The sequence below is a fragment of the Ylistrum balloti genome, unplaced genomic scaffold (assembly GCF_031769215.1).
Source record: "Ylistrum balloti isolate Yb309-2 unplaced genomic scaffold, AGI_CSIRO_Ybal_v1 Utg369868, whole genome shotgun sequence".
NCBI classification, from domain to species: domain Eukaryota; kingdom Metazoa; phylum Mollusca; class Bivalvia; order Pectinida; family Pectinidae; genus Ylistrum; species Ylistrum balloti.
Genome location: NW_026782012.1, coordinates 427320 through 447340, shown reverse-complemented (window position 1 = coordinate 447340; position 20021 = coordinate 427320). Strand labels below are relative to the sequence as shown.

General features: G+C 34.6%; 1 protein-coding gene across 1 annotated transcript in view; it reads left to right on the top strand.

Moving 5' to 3' along the window:
- The window catches only part of LOC132545945 (uncharacterized), a 67782-nt gene that overhangs the window by 41054 nt on the left and 6707 nt on the right, over window positions 1–20021 (top strand). Inside the window, exons 34-48 of the mRNA XM_060209627.1 lie at window positions 66–265; window positions 677–848; window positions 1377–1502; window positions 2006–2131; window positions 3075–3204; window positions 5841–5907; window positions 10164–10226; window positions 11140–11169; window positions 13287–13369; window positions 14492–14631; window positions 14800–14923; window positions 15571–15684; window positions 18304–18500; window positions 19012–19088; window positions 19717–19941. Coding sequence (XP_060065610.1) covers window positions 66–265; window positions 677–848; window positions 1377–1502; window positions 2006–2131; window positions 3075–3204; window positions 5841–5907; window positions 10164–10226; window positions 11140–11169; window positions 13287–13369; window positions 14492–14631; window positions 14800–14923; window positions 15571–15684; window positions 18304–18500; window positions 19012–19088; window positions 19717–19941 — 1874 coding nt within the window. The remainder of the gene's footprint in view (window positions 1–65; window positions 266–676; window positions 849–1376; window positions 1503–2005; window positions 2132–3074; window positions 3205–5840; window positions 5908–10163; window positions 10227–11139; window positions 11170–13286; window positions 13370–14491; window positions 14632–14799; window positions 14924–15570; window positions 15685–18303; window positions 18501–19011; window positions 19089–19716; window positions 19942–20021) is intronic.

The following is a 20021-nucleotide window of genomic DNA, read 5'->3' as shown; positions in this document are numbered from 1 at the left end:
AACGAAACAAATAAACAAAACAGTCAAACCTCCAATCGTTTTACTTTTGTTTTCCCCTTGATCAGGACGCTTCAGGAAAGCGAGGCAGTATGCTGGGCGCATCAGACATGGACAGCATTCAGAAGCTATTAGAAGAGGACTGGTTCTCTGATATGAGAGGCACGCCATCCTTTGATAGTATCATGCAGCGTCTTCTCACCCTCCTCGACACGGACGACCCAGATCTTCACTCTAAAATCTGTGATTACATCCTCGACCTTCACAAGTAATAATCCTGAGATCCTTTCATTTCCTCTGTCTAATAATATAGTTAGCTTGGGCCCCACATGAAAGTTTTATAAAACATGACACTGAAATGATGCTAGTGGACACTTCTTTCGAATAAGAAGAAGACAATAATTTATAATAAATACAATTGATAATTCAGGCAATTTCATTTCCAAGTCTTTTCTTCCACAGGGACCTGATAATTTCAGAATTGCTATATTTTGGATTTTCCCCCCAAAGGGACCTGATAATTTCAGAATTTCTATATTTTGGATTTTCCCCGAACAGGGACCTGATAATTTCAGAATTGCTATATTTTGGATTTCAGAATTGCTATATTTTGGATTTCTCTTCCCACAAGGGACCAGATAATCTCAGAATTTCTATATTTCTGACTTCTTCCCCACAGGGACTTGGGAATACCAGACATGTATCTGGAAAGAATCATCAATAAGTTGTCCACACAGCTGGGAAACTCCAAAGGACCTGTAAGTTCTAAAAACCTCCGTACCCTGAAACAGATTGGAGGCAATCATCCTGATGTCCTGGCCTCCTTGTTACCACGGCTCATTGACAGCCAGGTTTGTACTTATAGATGGTAACTGACAATGAAAGTAAATGCATGAAGCTTGAACTGATGGGAGGGGCATGTGGGGGGGAGGCAATAGAGTACTGGTATATATCAACTATGTTGGTCTGTCTCATTGTGTCCCATTTATAATAATGTCATATCTTGTGAAAAGGTTTAAATTGATGATAGTCTATTTAGAAAAAATAACACTTTTGGTCATATTTTGTTGATTTTCAGAGATATAAAATGCAGTTTTGGATAGAATTATATTCATCGGATAGTATTTCAAAATATATATAAAAAAGAGTGACACTACCCCTGAGGCCTGAAGGGCAGTGGTCAAAATGGAAAATGAAAATTTGCATATATTTGAAAAATCTTCTTCTCTAGACTTAGATATTGTTGGATCAAAAACTTTTCCTACTTTTGTTTTGAAAAAACCTTCTTCTCTAGATGAGATGTTACAGTCAGATGTAAGGGATGAGACGGCCATTTTATCAGATATATCATCTTTGATGAAGAATTTTAATTGTTACAGTCAGATGTGAGGGATGAGACGGCAGCCATTTTATCAGAAATGGTAGGAGTCAATAACAAGGATGATCTGCTGCAGTTGATGCAGGACATGGGCCTAAAGAGTCAGTACAACAGCAAGGAGGAGGAGGTGAGTTTGATAATGTTCTAAACAATAATGGTGGTCATGTCATTGTATAGAAATAACTGGCATAGAAACACTGACAGCTTCACAAAAACAATGATATAATAACACAAACAACTGATCTTTGATAATGATAAAGTATTTTAATGACAATTGGTTTGACCCTATAATCCCTAAGACATGTGACTGTTTTGACTCCTGTAAGCCCTATTTAATAATGTGAATATTCTGACAGTTATGACCCCGTTAATCCCTATGACATGTGACTTTTGACCCCTGTAACCATTATGACATGTGACTTTTGACCCCTGTAACCCTTATGACATATATATACAATTATTCTGATTATTGAAACCCCTATAACCCCTAAGACATGTGACTGTTCTGACCCTTGCGACCCCTGTAACCCCAATGACATGTGACTGTTCTGACCCTTGTGATCCCTGTAACCCCAATGACATGTGGGACTATTCTGACCTCTGTAAAACCTATGACCTCTCTTGTTACAGGAGGAAGCTCTCAAAGCCTTGGCTATGAGGTTAGACATCCCATACAGAACAGACAGTTTCTCAGACTGGATTTCAAACTGGGTGGATGAATCATCATCGCTGTACTACGAGGATGCTGAACTCAAGGTAGGTTAAAACGATTTTAAAATTGTAATTTAAATTTTACTGTAAGATTTGAACCAAAAATATATTGCTTAATATTAATGAGATCTCAGATGAGTTCAGTATTGGTTAAAATCTGTAAACATTTGCCAGAGGTACAGGAATCTAAATATCTCAAAATAGATACCCTCTTCATTGCCATCAAATAACTTTAATTTTTCTTAAATGTTTGAACCAGATTTGGTAAAATGCTTCATGTAAGTGAGATCTCCAGTGATTCATTATTAGTCGAATCTGTCAACATTTACCAGAGTTATGGGACTTTCAAAAGTTAAGATATATCATGTCTTTGTTTCCGTCACATAACTTTTATTTTTCCTGATGAATTGGACCAAATATAGTAAAAAGAGTTTGGCATTGGTCAAGTCTGTTAGTCTATGCCAGAGTTAGAGATTCCGAACTTTAAATTTTTTCAATAGATGATTTTTTCATTTCTATCAAGTAAATTAAATTTTTGAGGTGAGATTTCAACCGAAAATATAATGCTTTATAATGATGAGATTTCAAATGTGTTCAATATTGGTCAGAATCTGTCAATACTTGTCAGAGCTATAAGGCTTTTAATAACGAGAATAATTATAAAAAAAAAATGGTGAAAACAATAAGTCTCCCATTTCATTTTTTCTTACTTTATTATGTATTAATTGTATTTTGCTTTCCTTAATTTGTAAAACATGTCCCATAGTTTTCACACCTATGACCTTTCAGAAAAATGCTTCCTTATATGGCATGTGTATTCCTAATGCCCTTTCAATGGTTACTTGTTTGTTCACTTACACTTCTGACATTTGCTAGGATGCCTTCCATTTGAAGGTCCTATCCTTCTCGAATGGCCTCCCCTCAGGGGCATAGCTTTCACTATCTCAAACATATCTTGTTTGATATGATTTTTTTATACTTTTCCAAGGCGGGAGACATAAGTAAAAACTGGGATGGTCGTGCTGTGAGAGTCCTTCCGGAATCTCTCTGTATCACAGAGTCCTCCAGTAGGGCATCTAATCGCCTAAGGGAACTCACCAACATTTCCGATAGATCTTGTAAGTATTACACCATACACAGGGTCACTTCTAACCAAAGATCTCTGATTGACCCCATGTGAATTTCATTTAATTCCACACTTTTGCTTGAATGGACACTTTACAGAGAGAGACTGTGTGCCTTGACAAGGTCAATAATTTCACAGGGACCAACATTTTGTCATTGTTCTGATTGCCACTATTTTTCAGGGATTAAATTCCGCACATCATTCCTTTTAACAGTAGATGGCACAGCTTGTCTATATATGTTTTCTGAGAATTCAGTTCACCGTAGAAGTACTTGCTGGGTACTTAATTTGAACTGTCTTTAATGGCCGCAAATTTACAAAAATGAAGATAACTGACTACATGTATGCAGTATTATGTATGTCCAAACACCTATTTTTGTACCAGGTACTTTTTTTTAATTTCTTGCTTTAACAGTTTTTTGGTAAGATACATAATCCTTTGCATCATTTAACTGATGTCCATTTGTCCATAACAACAGTTGGATTGTATTTGAAATATTCACTGTTCTCCTAATCTGGATCCGGTCCAAAGATCTCCTGTCTCAGTTTTCAACAAATTTCTTTTAAATGTTGGAGACTTTATTAAAATGAGGGGAAATTATGCTTTCTCAGTGGCATATGGATAAAAAAATGAACAATAAATTTCAATATTTGTATTTATTGTGATACAATAATGTATTTATCTTTGATGTGAGAACTAAGGGTGTATATCGTTCATGCCATAGTACTCTGGCTTATAACTTGGTATGAGAGAAAGAGACTTGTCCACAATTTTTTTTGTATTCATGCTCAAATCATCTTAGAAAGTCCAAATAAGGAATGTTCTCTTTTAAATGCAAATCACAACCGTTCATAATACCAGACATGACATTCAGTATGGTCTGAAAGTATTAATTTTGTTTAAGTTATAATTTTGAAATTCAAAACCTTTTGGAATGACCTTACAGGATATTGTTTACTAGATCTTTTTAAGAAATGAAAAATAGAAATAAAGAGAATTTAGTCCTCTCCCAGGACACATAGAGAATATTAAGTTGACCATGGTTGATAACATTTCAGCGATACCTCCATTGGAGAAAGGCGATTCTGTGTTAACTGATATCACATTTGACAACTTAACTCCATCAGAGTTAGATAGTCAGTTGTCGGATCGTATGGACGAGGAAGTTGTTACTCCAAACCAAGAGCTGTTAGGGGTCAGAGGTCCAGTGCTAATGCTTGACGATAATCCGTTCCCACTTCTTGACGACCCTGACCTTCATCGACCTTCATTCATTGAAAACCTAGTGCAGTCCTACTTAGATGGACAAGGGACAGAAATGGGAATGTTGGAAGAGGTTTCCGAAAATGAACAAGATGATGATATGGCAGAATATGAGAAAAGTGCAAAGTTCAAGGAACAGGTCAAGAAGCGACGGAGTGACGGCAACATGGAGAAAATTATTGAAGGAACAGGCAAGAGTGGAGCATGATTAGAATGAAAACAAAGACTAATGTTTGCTGGAACTCACTCTGGTTGACTGGAATTAATAAGGCTGCATTGACAATTTGAGACTGAATTAGCTTTCTAATTGGAATGCTGTAACTGCTCGTGTATGGCAGTGACATTTACTCATCCAGACTGGTTTATCATAAGAAGTTGATTGATGATGCGATGATGTAACCTTTCTTTCTAATATACACTTGTCATATTTCAGCTTTCTAATATACATTTATCATATTTAAACTTTCTAATATGCGTTTATCATATTTCACATATTTTTCTTTTTTTTCTTCTTCCTTGGTTTTACAGCAGCTTGTGTCTTCAAAAATTGGGAAAATATTGCATGATTTTCAGGAAAATTGAGAAAAATATTGGATTTTGCTTCATTTTTGAAAATCTAATTATGGAAAGCAATTGATGTTTTATTTTGTATCTTCTGTATTGTATTTCAGATTATTAATCATCTTCTCTTAAAAGATTGACCATATGTTTAGGAATTTTGTTTAAGTTTAGTCTGATGCATCCTTCGGGGATGATGGATCTACTAATATTGCATGAATGTCATGGAATTGACATTACAAGTTGTGCATCTGATTGAGTGTTTACTGAACTCCTGATTGACACAGTTGAGTGCGCTAAAATAACTACCTCTGCTTCCCGTTTCAAGTGTTATACACCAGTTACAATGCAGCATTAACCTGAAAGTCTGCAGAACCAATGGTCAACGACACACATTCCAATCCAATCAAGGGATACTCAAATTATTCTCCTTACATGCTGTCTTGCTGTATTAAATTTACAACAAGTTTTCTTTAAATACACTCTTCTGCATTTTGAAATTTTGAACATATGGCTCTCTATTGTGAAACATAATGTTGCAGGTATGATTCAACTTTGGAATAAAAAATAAAAATTGCTCTTTGACATTAATTTATTTCAAGAATATTATTAGATAAATTTTGGGCAAGCAATGTTACTGTTAAATGTTGAAGTTCACACTGATGCTCTAAATTATACATTGACATTAATATTTTAAGTAGATTTTAATTAAATTTGATTAAAATTCATGCAAGGAAACACAATAACTTTGAACATGTTCATTGATTAGTTCCTATAATCAAACAGTTTTATGTTTCATTCTATAGACCAATGGGAGCCCTCTACTCCAGACCAAGGTCGCAGACAGAGGAGTGGCATGTTTGATGTTAACAGGTAAGAACTCATCAGACAGATATATGTTTACTTGGACTCATTAATCTAAACAGAGAGGGACTGAACCTATTGACAAGGTCAAACAATATGTGTTATAGAGAGGGACTGAACCTATTGACAAGGTCAAACAATATGTGTTTTAGAGAGGAACCGAACCTATTGACAAGGTCAAACAATATGTGTTATAGAGAGGGACTGAACCTATTGACAAGGTCAAACAATATGTGATATAGAGAGGGGCTGAGTTCCTTGACAAGGAAAAACATGTTGTAAAGTGTGACGTCCATGACAAAGTTAAGCAGTCTCTGTAGAGAGGGACTGGATGTTTTTTTACAAGGGTAAATGGTCTATGTGTTAGAGATAGACTGGATTTCATAACAACGCCAATCAGACTATGTTGTGGAAAGGTTCCTTGATAGTCATTGAAGGTCTAATTATAGACATTTTACATATGTACAATAGGAGTGAGTTCACAGTCCGTTTTTACAAAATAATATTACAATAATACAGTTCCTAGATAAGATCAAATATCAAACACTGTTATTTGGAACAGAGGTATAAGCAGGCAGATAGATTCCTTGTTAAGGTAATTAGGTGTAATTAGGACTTAGACTCAAGGTCAGCTTCTTCTATCATTCTTTATGATTTGTGACCAGTGTAAACAACTTAACCAAATACAACTTTCTTCCTGTGTAACATACATGAAAGTAGAGAATACCTTACAGTCTAGTCAAGGTCAGCTTAGCACTTGAACTGACATTTCATCACATAAATTGCTGCCAGAGGCTGGAACAAAGATCTATAAACATTATAGCTATGATTCAGACTGTCTTGTCCTTCCCAGTAAGTCTTTTGTCAATACAAATTGTTTGATGATACAATTCCATATGTCTCTGTTGATGCTAGCCTAAAACACACAGAGATAAAAGTATACACAATGTAATGATGATATTGAATGATTACCACTGAGGCGCTGTGTAGTCATGTCAACTGACACATGACCATGTCCCTGGTGATTTATCCTAAACTCCATGGGTAAGTTTAACATTATTGTTAGAAATCATTTTTCTTTTAAGCTTATTGATACATACTTGATGTTTTCACCCCTGGTCCTTTTCGCTCTTGTTCCATTATACATGAAATTGACTTGCATTCATTTCACCTTCTGAGGACTACATCGTATATAAAGGGATTATATCACTGCAATAAATTTTTGTTGTATCTTAAATTTGCCCTCCTTGTTCAAAGACAAAATTATGATTACTCGATCATTTTATTGAAATGTTGTAACTTATGAAACATCTGTTGATAAGGACCCCAGAGTATGGGCTTTGATATGATATGTCTTTGGACAGCATATCTTCTGAAGAAATCCAATACTGTTTAGTACTTCAGGATACTGTAAACTCATCAGTAATTATTGCTATTTTTTGTATTTGAAGTTCTGGTCATTATTCATGGTCATCTATAATGTGAATGTGCTGCATCATCGAAAGACAATTGAATAATTTTGATATTTGTTCAATTAACTCATCTTTTGTCATATATATTTAACTTGAATATTTTAAATAATTGATATTTGTTTTGATTATTATGAAATTAATTTGAAATCAATTTGAATATCACCATTATTTAAGAATATCAGAAGTATTTGAAAAAACTTACGAACGAGCATATTCTAATTTATCTTTTCCCCTCTGAAAAATAAGGACAAGAAAGTTACATGAACGAGTGGATACACAAGTTGAACTTCTGGTGACCTTCGAAAGCGATATTGTTTACTAGTGCTGATGAAGTCAGCTGATTGATCTGGATCATTAATTTGCATACATGATGTTTCGACAACACTTAAGCCTTTGTTCAATGTTCAGGTTATTATATACCTTGGAGTTTTAATCAGAGTAGTACAGTCTTGTAAGTCTCTGTCACAAATCAATCAATGTAATCAATATCGCCGATGACTTTGTGCTTACCTCCAATTAATCATTAAACTTGTAGGTAAAAAGGATACAGGTAATAAGTGGAAGTTGTGTATCAAAAGTTAATGAGCCACGTACAGGTAAAAGTGAGGCTCTAGAGGAGGAACCAAAGGGATCCAGCTGTTGTAATCATATTTTAGATTTTATTTTCTAGTCTATCAATGTTTCTTTATAACCAAAAAAACCTGTAAAATTGTCATTGTATATCAACTCACCATATTTCAGTGATTTAGATAATACCATGGACACAAAAAATTGGAGCATTTGTGCTTTCAGCTTTAAACTAACCTAAACTAATATTGAAAAAAGCCTTGAAGAAATTTATTTCTCTTATATTATTTTATTGTAAAAAAAAACAAAAATTAAAAAAAAAGAAAATCTTTGGGTACCTAATTAGTATTCCAGGGGAAGAGTAGGAGTATTAAATCAAATAAAAATTGTCATACCTGAGAGTACCACCACGAGACCCCAGCCCATTAGACATATTCTTGTCCGCTGAAACGGACCCCGGCTGCCTAACATAGACAGCAGAGGATATATTTTCAGTGTGTTGGGCTTATGTTGTCTAAGTTTTGAATAGGCATGAAATCTGTATGATAAAAGCTGCTGATCTTATTGGTTGCTATGTGAGTCTACTGGATGTATTTACGGCCAGGTGTATACACACACCTGTATTCATCAGTCCGTGAACAATAGCCAGGTATATAGTACGTAACAATGCCTTGTGTTTACACTTTCACTCATTTTTCAATCACAAAGATGACACTTTTCTTAAATTGTTAGTCTGGCTGTCAAATTAGAATTTAACATTTATGGTAAATCGTGGGATGTATTTTGGCTTCTGTGCTATTTACAAAGGATAAAACAAAATGTGGTATCGTCGTGGTTTATGAAGAATCTCCAGGGAGGGAAATACTTTATCATTGAGAACACTTACTATTGAGACTTTTCAGACAGGAAAACTGTTCATTAAACATTTATACAGACTTTTCATTGAATTGTGTTGTCGCTAAGGTTCGCTTGGAAAGGAGCTATTGCATAATGCACCGTTGTTAGGTCTCTGCATCAGAAAAAGGAAACATTTTAAACGTAGAGACGAAGTGATCGGTACGTTATATATAAGTTTACTGCAGTCTGCTGTCTTGAATTTTCATTTGAAGTGCATTTTTTTTCATCTGGATGGTGGTTTAAATTTGTTCAGGGATCAAATTACTTTCCTCAAGGTTGATTTTGATGAGAATACACAGAATTAGTGTTTCTGAGATTATAACCAGAAAAAATTGTGATTTTTTGAAAAACATAAAGAGAAAGTGACTTTGATCGAAGTCTCCTGTCGTTCATTGCTCTTGATTAGCTTGGATTATTGATTTCTGCCTGGAGTTGGTTATAGCACAGACAGAGGAATATTATTATCTCATTAAAAACTTGAGATAGACGACAATGTATATGTACTTGGACGATGATCCACGACAGACTGTGTACAATGTGGAATCTCTATATACAAGTAAGAAAGGAATGGACAGGGCAACTAATGAGAAAAAAAAGTTAGTGAGGCAGTGGATGTTACGTGAGAACTTTCCGCAGAAAGATAACAGTAATGAGGACTGGCAATCCAGACTTATACTTCTCAACTGTATTTATAATAACTTCAGGTGGGTCTTTTTTTTATAAGAGCGACAGTTTCTCCACAGGGACCTCTGGAATACTAGTCTTACTATCAACATATCAAGCTTAAAGGTATACCCGTATCTATCATAGTTGCATACTCTCACTCAACTTGTCCTCGAGTTTCAAGGCTTTGTTAAAGAACTGCGAAATATTCTTTCCAAATCTGTACATGGGGACCAACGTAACAGACGTCATTATTTCCTTTTAATGCTGCCTCGGAGACATAAGTCCAGAACCTCTGGGTTAGTAATCTTATGCTCAACCAATTGAGCTACATGCAAGGAGATGTCTGTGTAGCTGAGTAAGGTATTGCAGCTAGTATTTTACCAAGGTTACATACTCCCCCTCCAGGAGATACTTGTCCTCGAGTTTCCAAGGTTACCCCCGTGCTTGTGAAAGAAACCCTCATTAAGTATTATTCCTGATTGCCTACATAGATATCAATGTAACAGAGGTCTTTATTTACTTTGCAGTGAAGTTCACATTTTAATTAGTGTATATATTTATGTTTATGATTTGAGCAAGTAGCACCTGTTACGGTGATTTATAATCTATTACATATTTTATATATAATTATATATTTAAATATCAACATAACATATTTTTCAGAGAGGCACAAGATGATGTCCCTCCTTCACCAAGGTCACAGAAATCAGATATACGGAATTCCATGTAAGTTTGATTATAACCTGCTGCCTTCATTATAAAACTCTTTATTCCTGCATCTTACACAAGTATTGTACTCCACATAGATAGAAATATTGATTATAAGTCAAGGTAAGGAAATAGACAATGTCCAACATGGTAACAATAATAAAATGTTCATGTAGGTACAGCAAAACTTGTCTATGAAGGCCACTCTAATGAGAAATGAAAAAGGGACTTTTTAGGGAGGTGACCTTTACAAAGAAGTTCAATCATTATTTTCTTTAAACTGTACTGTATTGGAATCTGAAATGAATGTCCTTTATTGACAGATAGTTGTCATATACAGGTGGCCTTTATGGACAGGTATTTGTTTTGTAGAAGTGACCTTTATGCACAGGTATTTATTATGTATATGTGGCCTTTATAGACAGGTATTTGTTTATAGAGATGATCTTTATAGACAGGCATTTGTTATGTATATGTGGCCTTTATACACAGGTATTTGTTTTGTGGAGATGACTGACCTTTATAGACAGGTATTTATGATATACAGGTGGCCATTGTATACAGGTATTAATTATTTATGAGTGTTATTTAAAGACAGGTATTGCTTATAAACAATTGAGAGGTATTTATTATTTACAGGTGTCCTTTACAGACTGGTTTGACCAGAATTAATATTTTTTGTATGGGTTTGTTAATTTCTGACAGAGCTGTTCAAAAACTTTCAGTAATGTTTATTCAACCTGGAGATGTTAGAACTGCAAGCAACATATTTAGAATTATCAGTTGCATATCATAATGTCTCAAAATTCACAGAGGCTGAACTTCTGAAGGAATGCAATTTACCAATTAAGTTTTTTTCCCATATGCTATCAATTTAATATCATTTTCTTTCAATTAGCATTGTTGAAATATTTTCATTCATGTCTTAAAGGTCAGATGAGGAGGATGAAGAGTATGATGGGTAAACTTTGTATACTTAGTTTGTTGATGTTGTCTAAAAATAACCTGTAAAAAGTAACATTCTATCTCTGACTTAATGCTCTGCAGTCTGAACGCAAGGACATCTGTTATACCTAGTTTAGATATATTGTCTGGTTTCTAACAGGAAACGCTACACCTTTAGCCTCTGATATTCTACATGCCTTAGCTTAGATCAGCTTATCTGTACAATAACATTCATTATAACCCCGTGAAAACAGTGCTATCATAAATAACCAATTAATTTTGTAATCAAGCTTTTATTATTCTGTCTCCAACTAATTTTTATCTGACCAATTTTTGCCATATTTGCATTGAGGTGCACATTATCTGTCCTCATCAGCAACTATTTTTGTGGAGTGGTCAACATTAATTGCATTAGGGTCAGGAATGTGGAGAGGGTGGTGGGGGGGTTTAATTTTGCATTGTGCCATCCTTCTGCCTGTCTTTCCAGTGTCTTATATCTCTAATACCTACACTGCTTGACAGCTGAACTTCGTGTTTGGGTTATCCATTCACCTTGGTGACACAATGTGTTGTGTATCAAAAGTAGGTCACCCTGACCTTCGGTTTGACCTTTGACCTACATAAAAAAAAATTGTCCAGTTTCTATCTCCTATGCGCTACAAGTCACTGGAACCTCTTTCTTAAATTGGGTCATGGGTCCACTTGCAATGCATTCTTGGCATAAAATTTCACTATCAGCGGGTTACTGAATGATGATTTGTAATAATACACCAGGGTTCATACTTTATATAAAATGGCATGGCCTTGTGTGGATAAATTGGGCCTGGTTTAAAGTAGAGAAATTGTTAAAAGTCTCACCATACTCCATAGTTTTATAGATAAGGGAAACAGATATAAACTGAATTTGGTTTGGAGAAGTTTTGAAGCTGGAGACCAGTATATAGATATATAATATAGAGAGTTGTTTCAGAGGATTTAAAAAGTGATTTAAATGTTGATTTGTCAGTGTGTTTTGAAAATGCTCCCCACCTCCACTCACCAAGTAGGTGGATAGAGAAAATTGAATATATGAACAGATGACTTGAATGGAAGTAGATGGACAGAGTGAAATAGAAAAAAATACTTACTGTGAGATTTATTTAGGGGGTAGATGGGCAGAGTTACAATTCAGAAAGGCACCCTTTGACCACCAGTTAAGCAGGAGAAGATATTTTAGAATAACTTTGTTTTTGTTAAAGGTAAATATATTGCAGTATATATTGAAAACTAGACCTGTGATTTAATGACAATGATTTATATTTATGTTGCCTTTATCCTTCATCAGACTTTTTGGCCCTTAACCCTCTAGTGACCACCCCCTTTAAGAGACCACTGTTATAACTTCCCAAAGGTGGTCTCTTAATACAGGTTTGACTATACCTTGATGTACCGACTTAGTTTTTGTCCCTTTTCTTATCACTGTCAGTTAAGCTTCTAACTTGTCTGTTTAGAACTAATTCTTGATTGCTTTATCTTCATTTTGTATTTAAAAGAATGTAATATTCATTTTGTGTTTTAAATTGTTCACATTAACAAGAAACCTTGAGTGTAATTCAAAACAAAAATTTCACTCATGTTTGTTATATGTAATTATTGAAGTGTAAATCTGCGATGTAAACATTGTTTATTTATTAAGTAAGGAATGATGTTATGTTGAGTCGTTAATGATAAATAGACATATTTACAATGTGATTTCTTGTAGGTGTGACCTCTAGTTGAAGTGATTTGTAGTTGAAGTGATCTCTTGTTGAAGTAATCTTTAGTTGAAGTAATCTCCTCTTAATATGATCTCAAACTGAAGTGGTTTCTAGTTGAAGTAATCTCTTGTTAATGTGATCTTTAGTTGAAGTGATCACTAGTTGAAATGATCTCTTGTTGAAGTGATCTCTAACTGAAGTGATTTCTAGTTGATGTGATCTCTTTCAAAGGAAATGCTTGGTGAAGTGATCTGATGCAGTGATATATTCCTATAATCATTTGTTATAATAATGTGAGGAAATTATCTCTGATGTTTTATATTGCAATGGTGTGTAACATATGATGTTATTTCACTTCTTTTTAATAAAAAATATTTGAAATATTAAATTTTTCCAGATTTAATCCAAAGGATCCAGCTATGTATCGTTATTACAAAAAGCGGTACCCTGCCAATATGAGACCAGGCAGTGGCAGAAAGTGTAAGTTGATAGGAGAAAGATTACACTACAATTTGCTACTTACCTTATTCTAAATATTCAAAAGCATGTTTCATTTCATTAATACTTACCATAACTTTAGTATGCATATATGGTACCTACACCCAACATTGTATCCCAAAAAGAAAAGATTAAAATATCCCGCTCTCCCTATGGTCCCATGAGCCATCACAGTAGTGACATAGAGTGATCTCCCTTCCTCGAAAAGCTTTTATCGAGCCGACGTGCACAGACAGATTCAGCTGAGTTCTTCAGAATCTACCTTACATTTCTTCTTTGTTTCTTTCATCAGAGTTGAAACAAATTTCAAATCCTTACTATGAAATAAAGAAGCATTTGAAGAAAAACCAGGATACCTTCACTGTTTCATTCTATACATATGTTTATTTTTGCATCCATTTACTTGTCAGTACTTATTACTTTTGTTTACCTGGATTTATTAAACATCAGTGATTGGTGTTAGGGATAAAGCAGTATGTCTGATACAATTATTAAGACCTTGGTTTGATATCCCGAATGTATGTGAAAAGGTATGGGGGGAAGGGGGCGGGGGTCACCTGCCTGACCATGTGGATTTTTTGTGGTACCCTGCTTTTCTTCCACAGTAACTCTCAATGTTCACCTCAATCTGGCCCAACAAGAGTGATTAATTGGAATATTTTGTGCCACATTTGTTTTAAATTTTAAAAAGTTCATATTATTTCTGTGATCATCAATGAAAGTCGGCTGACTTTAACCTTTCGGTGCCAAATATCTCTTACAATGTACAGCTCAGCGCCAAATATCTCTTACAATGTACAGCTCAGTGCCAAATATCTCTTACAATGTACAGCTCAGCACCAAATATTTTCCGGAAAATATACGAAAACAATGGCAGCATTACTGAAACAAGCATATCTTGGCTAATAATAAAGATATAAAAATTGTTGACTAAAGTCGCCTACAGCAGTCTGTCTGCATGTCGACTTTATTCGCCTACAGCGGCCTGTCTGCATGTCAACTTTAGCCGCTTACTACGGCCTGTCTGCATGTCGACTTTAGTTGCCTACGGCGCCGAAAGGGTTAATGTAGTGGCTCACTGTGTTTGTAATAAAATCTTTTTAGTGGTTGGAGATGAGTTTGGAGGTGTGCCCAGTAAACGATTACATCAGTTCCCCAAGCATGGAGATATGGAGGGTGGAATACAGGCAACCGACAGCGGTCACCATGATGATGGGGCTGAAGTGCCTGTCAGCATATCAGAGGTGAGTATAAGGGGAGACAACTTTTACTTACTTTTTAAAACCTGGAAAACAATATATCACAATGTATTATCAAATCAGAATATTTCAAAGCGATTTTTATTGTAATAATTAAATGTTATCAGCTGCCATAGATATGTTTTTGTGATTGAATTTTTTTATTTTTGTCAGGTTGGAGAAAAGGCAGCAGATACTACATTAGAGACAATGAGCACACAGGATTCTGGAATAGGGCGGGACATGTCTGAGGTCCTGAGTAATAAATCGGGGATGGAAACAGCTGTGATCAAGAAAGGTAATATCAATGAGTCAGCATTGGTTTAGACAAATACTTTAAAATCATTTATTTTAGCTGGGGGGGATGTTTTGTTGATTTCATGGGCAGTCTTAATACTGATGTCCTCAATCTGTTTAAATTTGTATAAACAGATGTGTTGGGTTTTATCTATCTACAAAATCATGTGTCAGTGAAATAATAAATGTTTGTAAATCACAACATAACATCAACGTAATGTATTATAGTCACCTATTAATTGGACAGGTAAATCCATGCTTTTTTCTAGTGTGAGATTTCCTCATCTCACCCTAGTGTTGAAATGGGGATTCCCCTCACAGGACAATAATATGACTTAACGGTAGCAATTCATTGACGTCATATCAACCATTGAATCACTTCAATGCTGCGAAGCTTTGGGTAACAAAAATATGTATGAGTATCTAATAAAGCCAGTAGGGTAAACGAAATATGTTCACCTCCTTGTTGGTGAGATATGGTGATGTCAAACTTGTGAAAAGATCTCAAACTTAGGTATTAGATTCTTCAGTTGCAAATACTTTGAAAGCCTCATGTTTGCTAACTTAGTCCCCACGGGTTGAGATCCATTTATCTTCCCTCCAACAGGATGAGAGTTTTTATTAATCCGTTTTTTTTTCTTCCTGTAGGTCATCATCGATCAAAACAGAGCTGGCCAAAACATTCCTTATCTCCTGTCAAGTCTGCTGGTTCCATCTGTCACTCAGATCTGTCCACTCCAAAGGGGCTGGAGGCTGACAAAGGTATAGCTTTAGGAATCAGATTCTTTAAAGGTTTCGCAAGGGACAGAAGGGTGAACATATTCTGTCAAAGTTACAAAGGGGTCAAAGGTAGATCACATTTAATCAAAGTTATAAGGGTCAAAGGTAGATAACATTTAATCAAAGTGATAAGGGTCAGAGAGATTCTCTCAGAGTTACTGAGAGGCTAAAGGATGATCTGATTCTCTCTAAATTGCAAAGAGGTCACAACACACATGATTGCATTCTCTCAAAATTTTGGAGTCAACAGGTGACCACATAAAAGGTTCAAAGGGTGATCACATTCTCTCAACATTAAAATGGGGTCAGAGCTTGATCAGACTAATCCAAAGTTTTGGGATTGGAGGGTGATCAGATCAAAGGGTGGAAAGGTGATCCCATTCTCTCAGAGTTACAAAGAGGTTGAAGGGTGATCGGATTATCCCAAAGTTATAAAGGTGTGGCAGGGTGATCACATTCACTAAAAGCTGCTGAGAGTTCCAGAGAGTGATTGGATTAAAGGGTCAGAGCATGACATTTTCTCTCAAAGTTATAAAGGAGTTGGACTGTGATCAGATTCTCTCAAATTTACAGAGGGTCCGAATGATGATAAGATTTTCTCAAAGTTAAAACAGGATTGGGGATTAGATTTTCTAAAAGTGATGGAGAGGTCAAAGGATGATCAAGGTCAAGACATTATTTAAGATTTTCTTTATTGTGTGTGTAATTTTGCCCTTGAAAAAAAAGCACTGTACCTTATAAAAGAAATACAATGAAATTTATTAGCCCCTCACCGAGATGGGAACTATCATTTTGTGTTGTGTCTGTCTGTCTGTCTGTCCTTTTGCTATCTTGTCCAGGCTTGATTTCCTGCACTCATTGTTACTAGGACTTAATAGTTTTGGTATAGGTTCACCATAGTGAGGCAGTGAGGTATATATCAAAAAGTGATTATTCTGATCTATATTTTGACCTTTGACCTACATCAACAAAAAAGTTTAGATATAGAATACAAAGGAGATGTATTGAATCTCAAAAGCAGCATTCTATTTTGTTATAAATTTTCACAACAATATCTTTTTCGTCTAGTATTAGAAATTGGTCAGCCTGAACGAAAAAGGGGTCGTCGTAGTAAGTCAATTTACATAGTGAAATTATTGTTTGATTTATATATAATTTTGTAACCCTACAGTATTGTGTGTTAGCTCTAGTTTTTAATAAGAAAATATTTTGTTGTTGGATTGAAAATCTTTGCTATAATAACAGATATACCTCCACTGTTTCAGTGGTATAGGTGTGGAAGTGAGATATTTGTTACTTATGTGTGTGTCCTGTTGTCTTAACTCTTTAGTCCTTCCAGAACTTTTACTGAAGAAATTTCAGTTATTTCAGGAATTTGTTAATTCTTTTTCTAAACTCATGTATAGAGATATTAATGGTTCTGTGATCAAGATTACTATTACTGTAACAGAAAATAATTTACAGATTCAGTTCCATCGACTTTATTTTTGTGATTTTTATTAAAAATATGATATACGAACGTCAATTATACAATGTCTAGGGTGAATTCCTGTTTTAGGTTGCCAAAGTTAAGTTTGTGGTTACCTTATTTTTCTTCTTTTTGATAATATTTTCAAACAAATGGTATCTAAATATACAGTAATTTTTGTCTTACAGATGTTTTACAGTTTATGTTTATTTTACGCCTTAATGTGTAATATTTATATAAAAATAATGAATGGAAAAAAAATTTCAGGTTGACAAGAAAAATATTGTAGAATTGGCCGTAATTAGGAAAACTTGTAATTGATTCAGATTTTTTCACAACAAATTGACCAGAGAGGAAAACCCAAAGATTTCATAATTAATTAACTCTAATTACAATTTGGATTAAAGGAAACATGAAATTCAAATATGATATTCCAAATGAGTTTGAGGAAGTTCTCCCAAGTTATAGGGGAGGTAAATGTAATTAGTACATATTAAGGGGAGATAAATCTTTGAGATTTCTAGTTTTGTAAAAAACTCGAGGTTTACTAAGATTTGTTTTGTGTACATGCTTCTAACAGTTTGAAGTGATACAAGATCTTTTGTGCTATGGTTGATTTTTTTTGAGGAATGGTTTTAAATGTTTTAAATGATTTTGCAAGTAATCCTCACAGTAACATGATCAATGCTTTCATGTATATCATACAACATAGATTATCATACACCAAATGACCAAAGTTCATAAAGCATTCTTTTTCACGACAGAAATATTTTTTTTGTTTCTGTTTTTTTTTTTTTTTTTTTTTTCAGTTTTGTTTTTGTTTGTTTTGTTTTTGGACTTTTTTATATCATTTTTTTAATTTAATTTTTTAAAAGTGTTGAAATTTGCTGTTCTGAATCATTTCTTTGTGAATCATTAACATGATATTATACTTCTACTTTATCTATGCTATATAAAAGTAACTGGTATCCCTACTTTTGCCTCGTCTTATAGCTCAGTGTTTCAATTTGAAAGCTCAAACACATTTGCTGTTGGCTTCACCTCAGGAAATAAACCTGTGTCAGGAAACTAGGAACTTATTTGTCTTATCCCTCCAGCACATACTCTAACTTTATTTAATCAAACATTTGTAGAAAATTGGCAACGGTTTTTCAAGACACCCACAGCCCAGGAACGACGCCGGATGGAGATGGTGAAACGAGATTTTGACACAGGAAAGGTTAAACAAAACAATGGTCCTGCTGTCATCCAGTATATTGCTTCTGACTTACCTCTACTGCCAGGCGAGGCTGGACTCCGATTGCTCCACACTGTTAGGGTGGGAGACAAGGTAAGTACAGCTAGGCAATTCTACCTTGTTAGTGTATACTTTAAAATCATTCATTTTCATGGGTTTATATTTTCCTTGCATTCATGGTTATTCTAAATCCACTATATAATAAAAACATCAAAATATGATTTAATATTCAAGGTCATTGAATTTTGTTTGCATTAATGATTACTTTTTGGTTTATTTTTCCTGGACACTGTATACCACAAGTATCAATGCCAGTGTTTATCAATTTACCAACAATGAGATTGTACCTGACCAATTCCCCAGTGGTAACTTGTCATAACATGTTTCACGATTCTTGTAATTATAAGCAAGGTAAGATAAGTGCAACATTCTTGTAATTTTTACGTCAATATAGACACTTCACAAAATTTGTGATCCCTTCGAAATTTTCAGGATTAATAAAGAATACAAATACTGAGATACAATAATTGGGTGCTGAGGCATTGCTATGCTGGACAGCACTTATATAACTGTATGATATATATGATGACTGTTTATTTTTTAGGGTCCTACAATTGGTTATGATGGTCGCCACCAGGTGGAGTCTATTCCCGGTAAACTAATGGTGCAGACTAAAAACGAGTAAGTAAGGCCTTGATAAGAAATCTTTCTGAAATACTGGAAGCTTGTATTGAATATGTTTTGTTTAGATTTGACGATATTATGCTCTGGAAAAATTTGATGATATCAAACACTCCTCTCAAAAGTTGTCTTCCATAACTTACTGGTATTTATAAAACTTACTGATAATGTGTAGCCAGGGAACTTCAAACATTTTCACAAAACTTTTCCATGGAAATGTGTATTAAAATAATCAAGCCATACACAATTAAAAGCTTGCTATTCAACCATTAATTTCTTATAGTTGAAAAATTGGACAAGATTTATCATTGTATATTTTCATTTTTGGTTATTCATCTTTAAAAAAAAGTTCTCTGCAGATCTCTTTCTTTACTTTTAGGACAAGTCATCATTTCATTTGATAGACTTTGAGAACCTAACTTGTAATTTTGTTTATCCAACAAGCATGCTGATTCAACATCTTTTTGAAGAGTTATTGCCCTTTCAACAATTTATTCTTGTACACAGGTCCCCTGTCTCAAGAGTATTTTCTGATCTCTGGGAAACTAACATTAAGCTTTCTTAGCAGAATTTTAATTGGTTAGTTGTTTTTTATACATCTTTCCGTATTTTTATTAATTCTTTTTAGGGATACTGGCAAATCAAATTTTGGAATCCTTCAAATGCAATGGACAACAGGAGTGCCTGTAGCCACATCTTTTGAAGAATACATACAATATCGTCAAAAGGCGTCTGGACAATCAGAACGCAGCCAATCACAGGCCACCAAGTCATATGACACCCTAACGGAGAGATCTTATGCATCAGCAGGGTCTCTCCCAAACCTGGAGAGTTTGAGACGGTCAAGAAGAAAGTAAGAAATAAGATATATACACTGATAATTGAGAATAAATTAAACAATGTATGAATTTTAGCAATGAGTTACTCTGATAA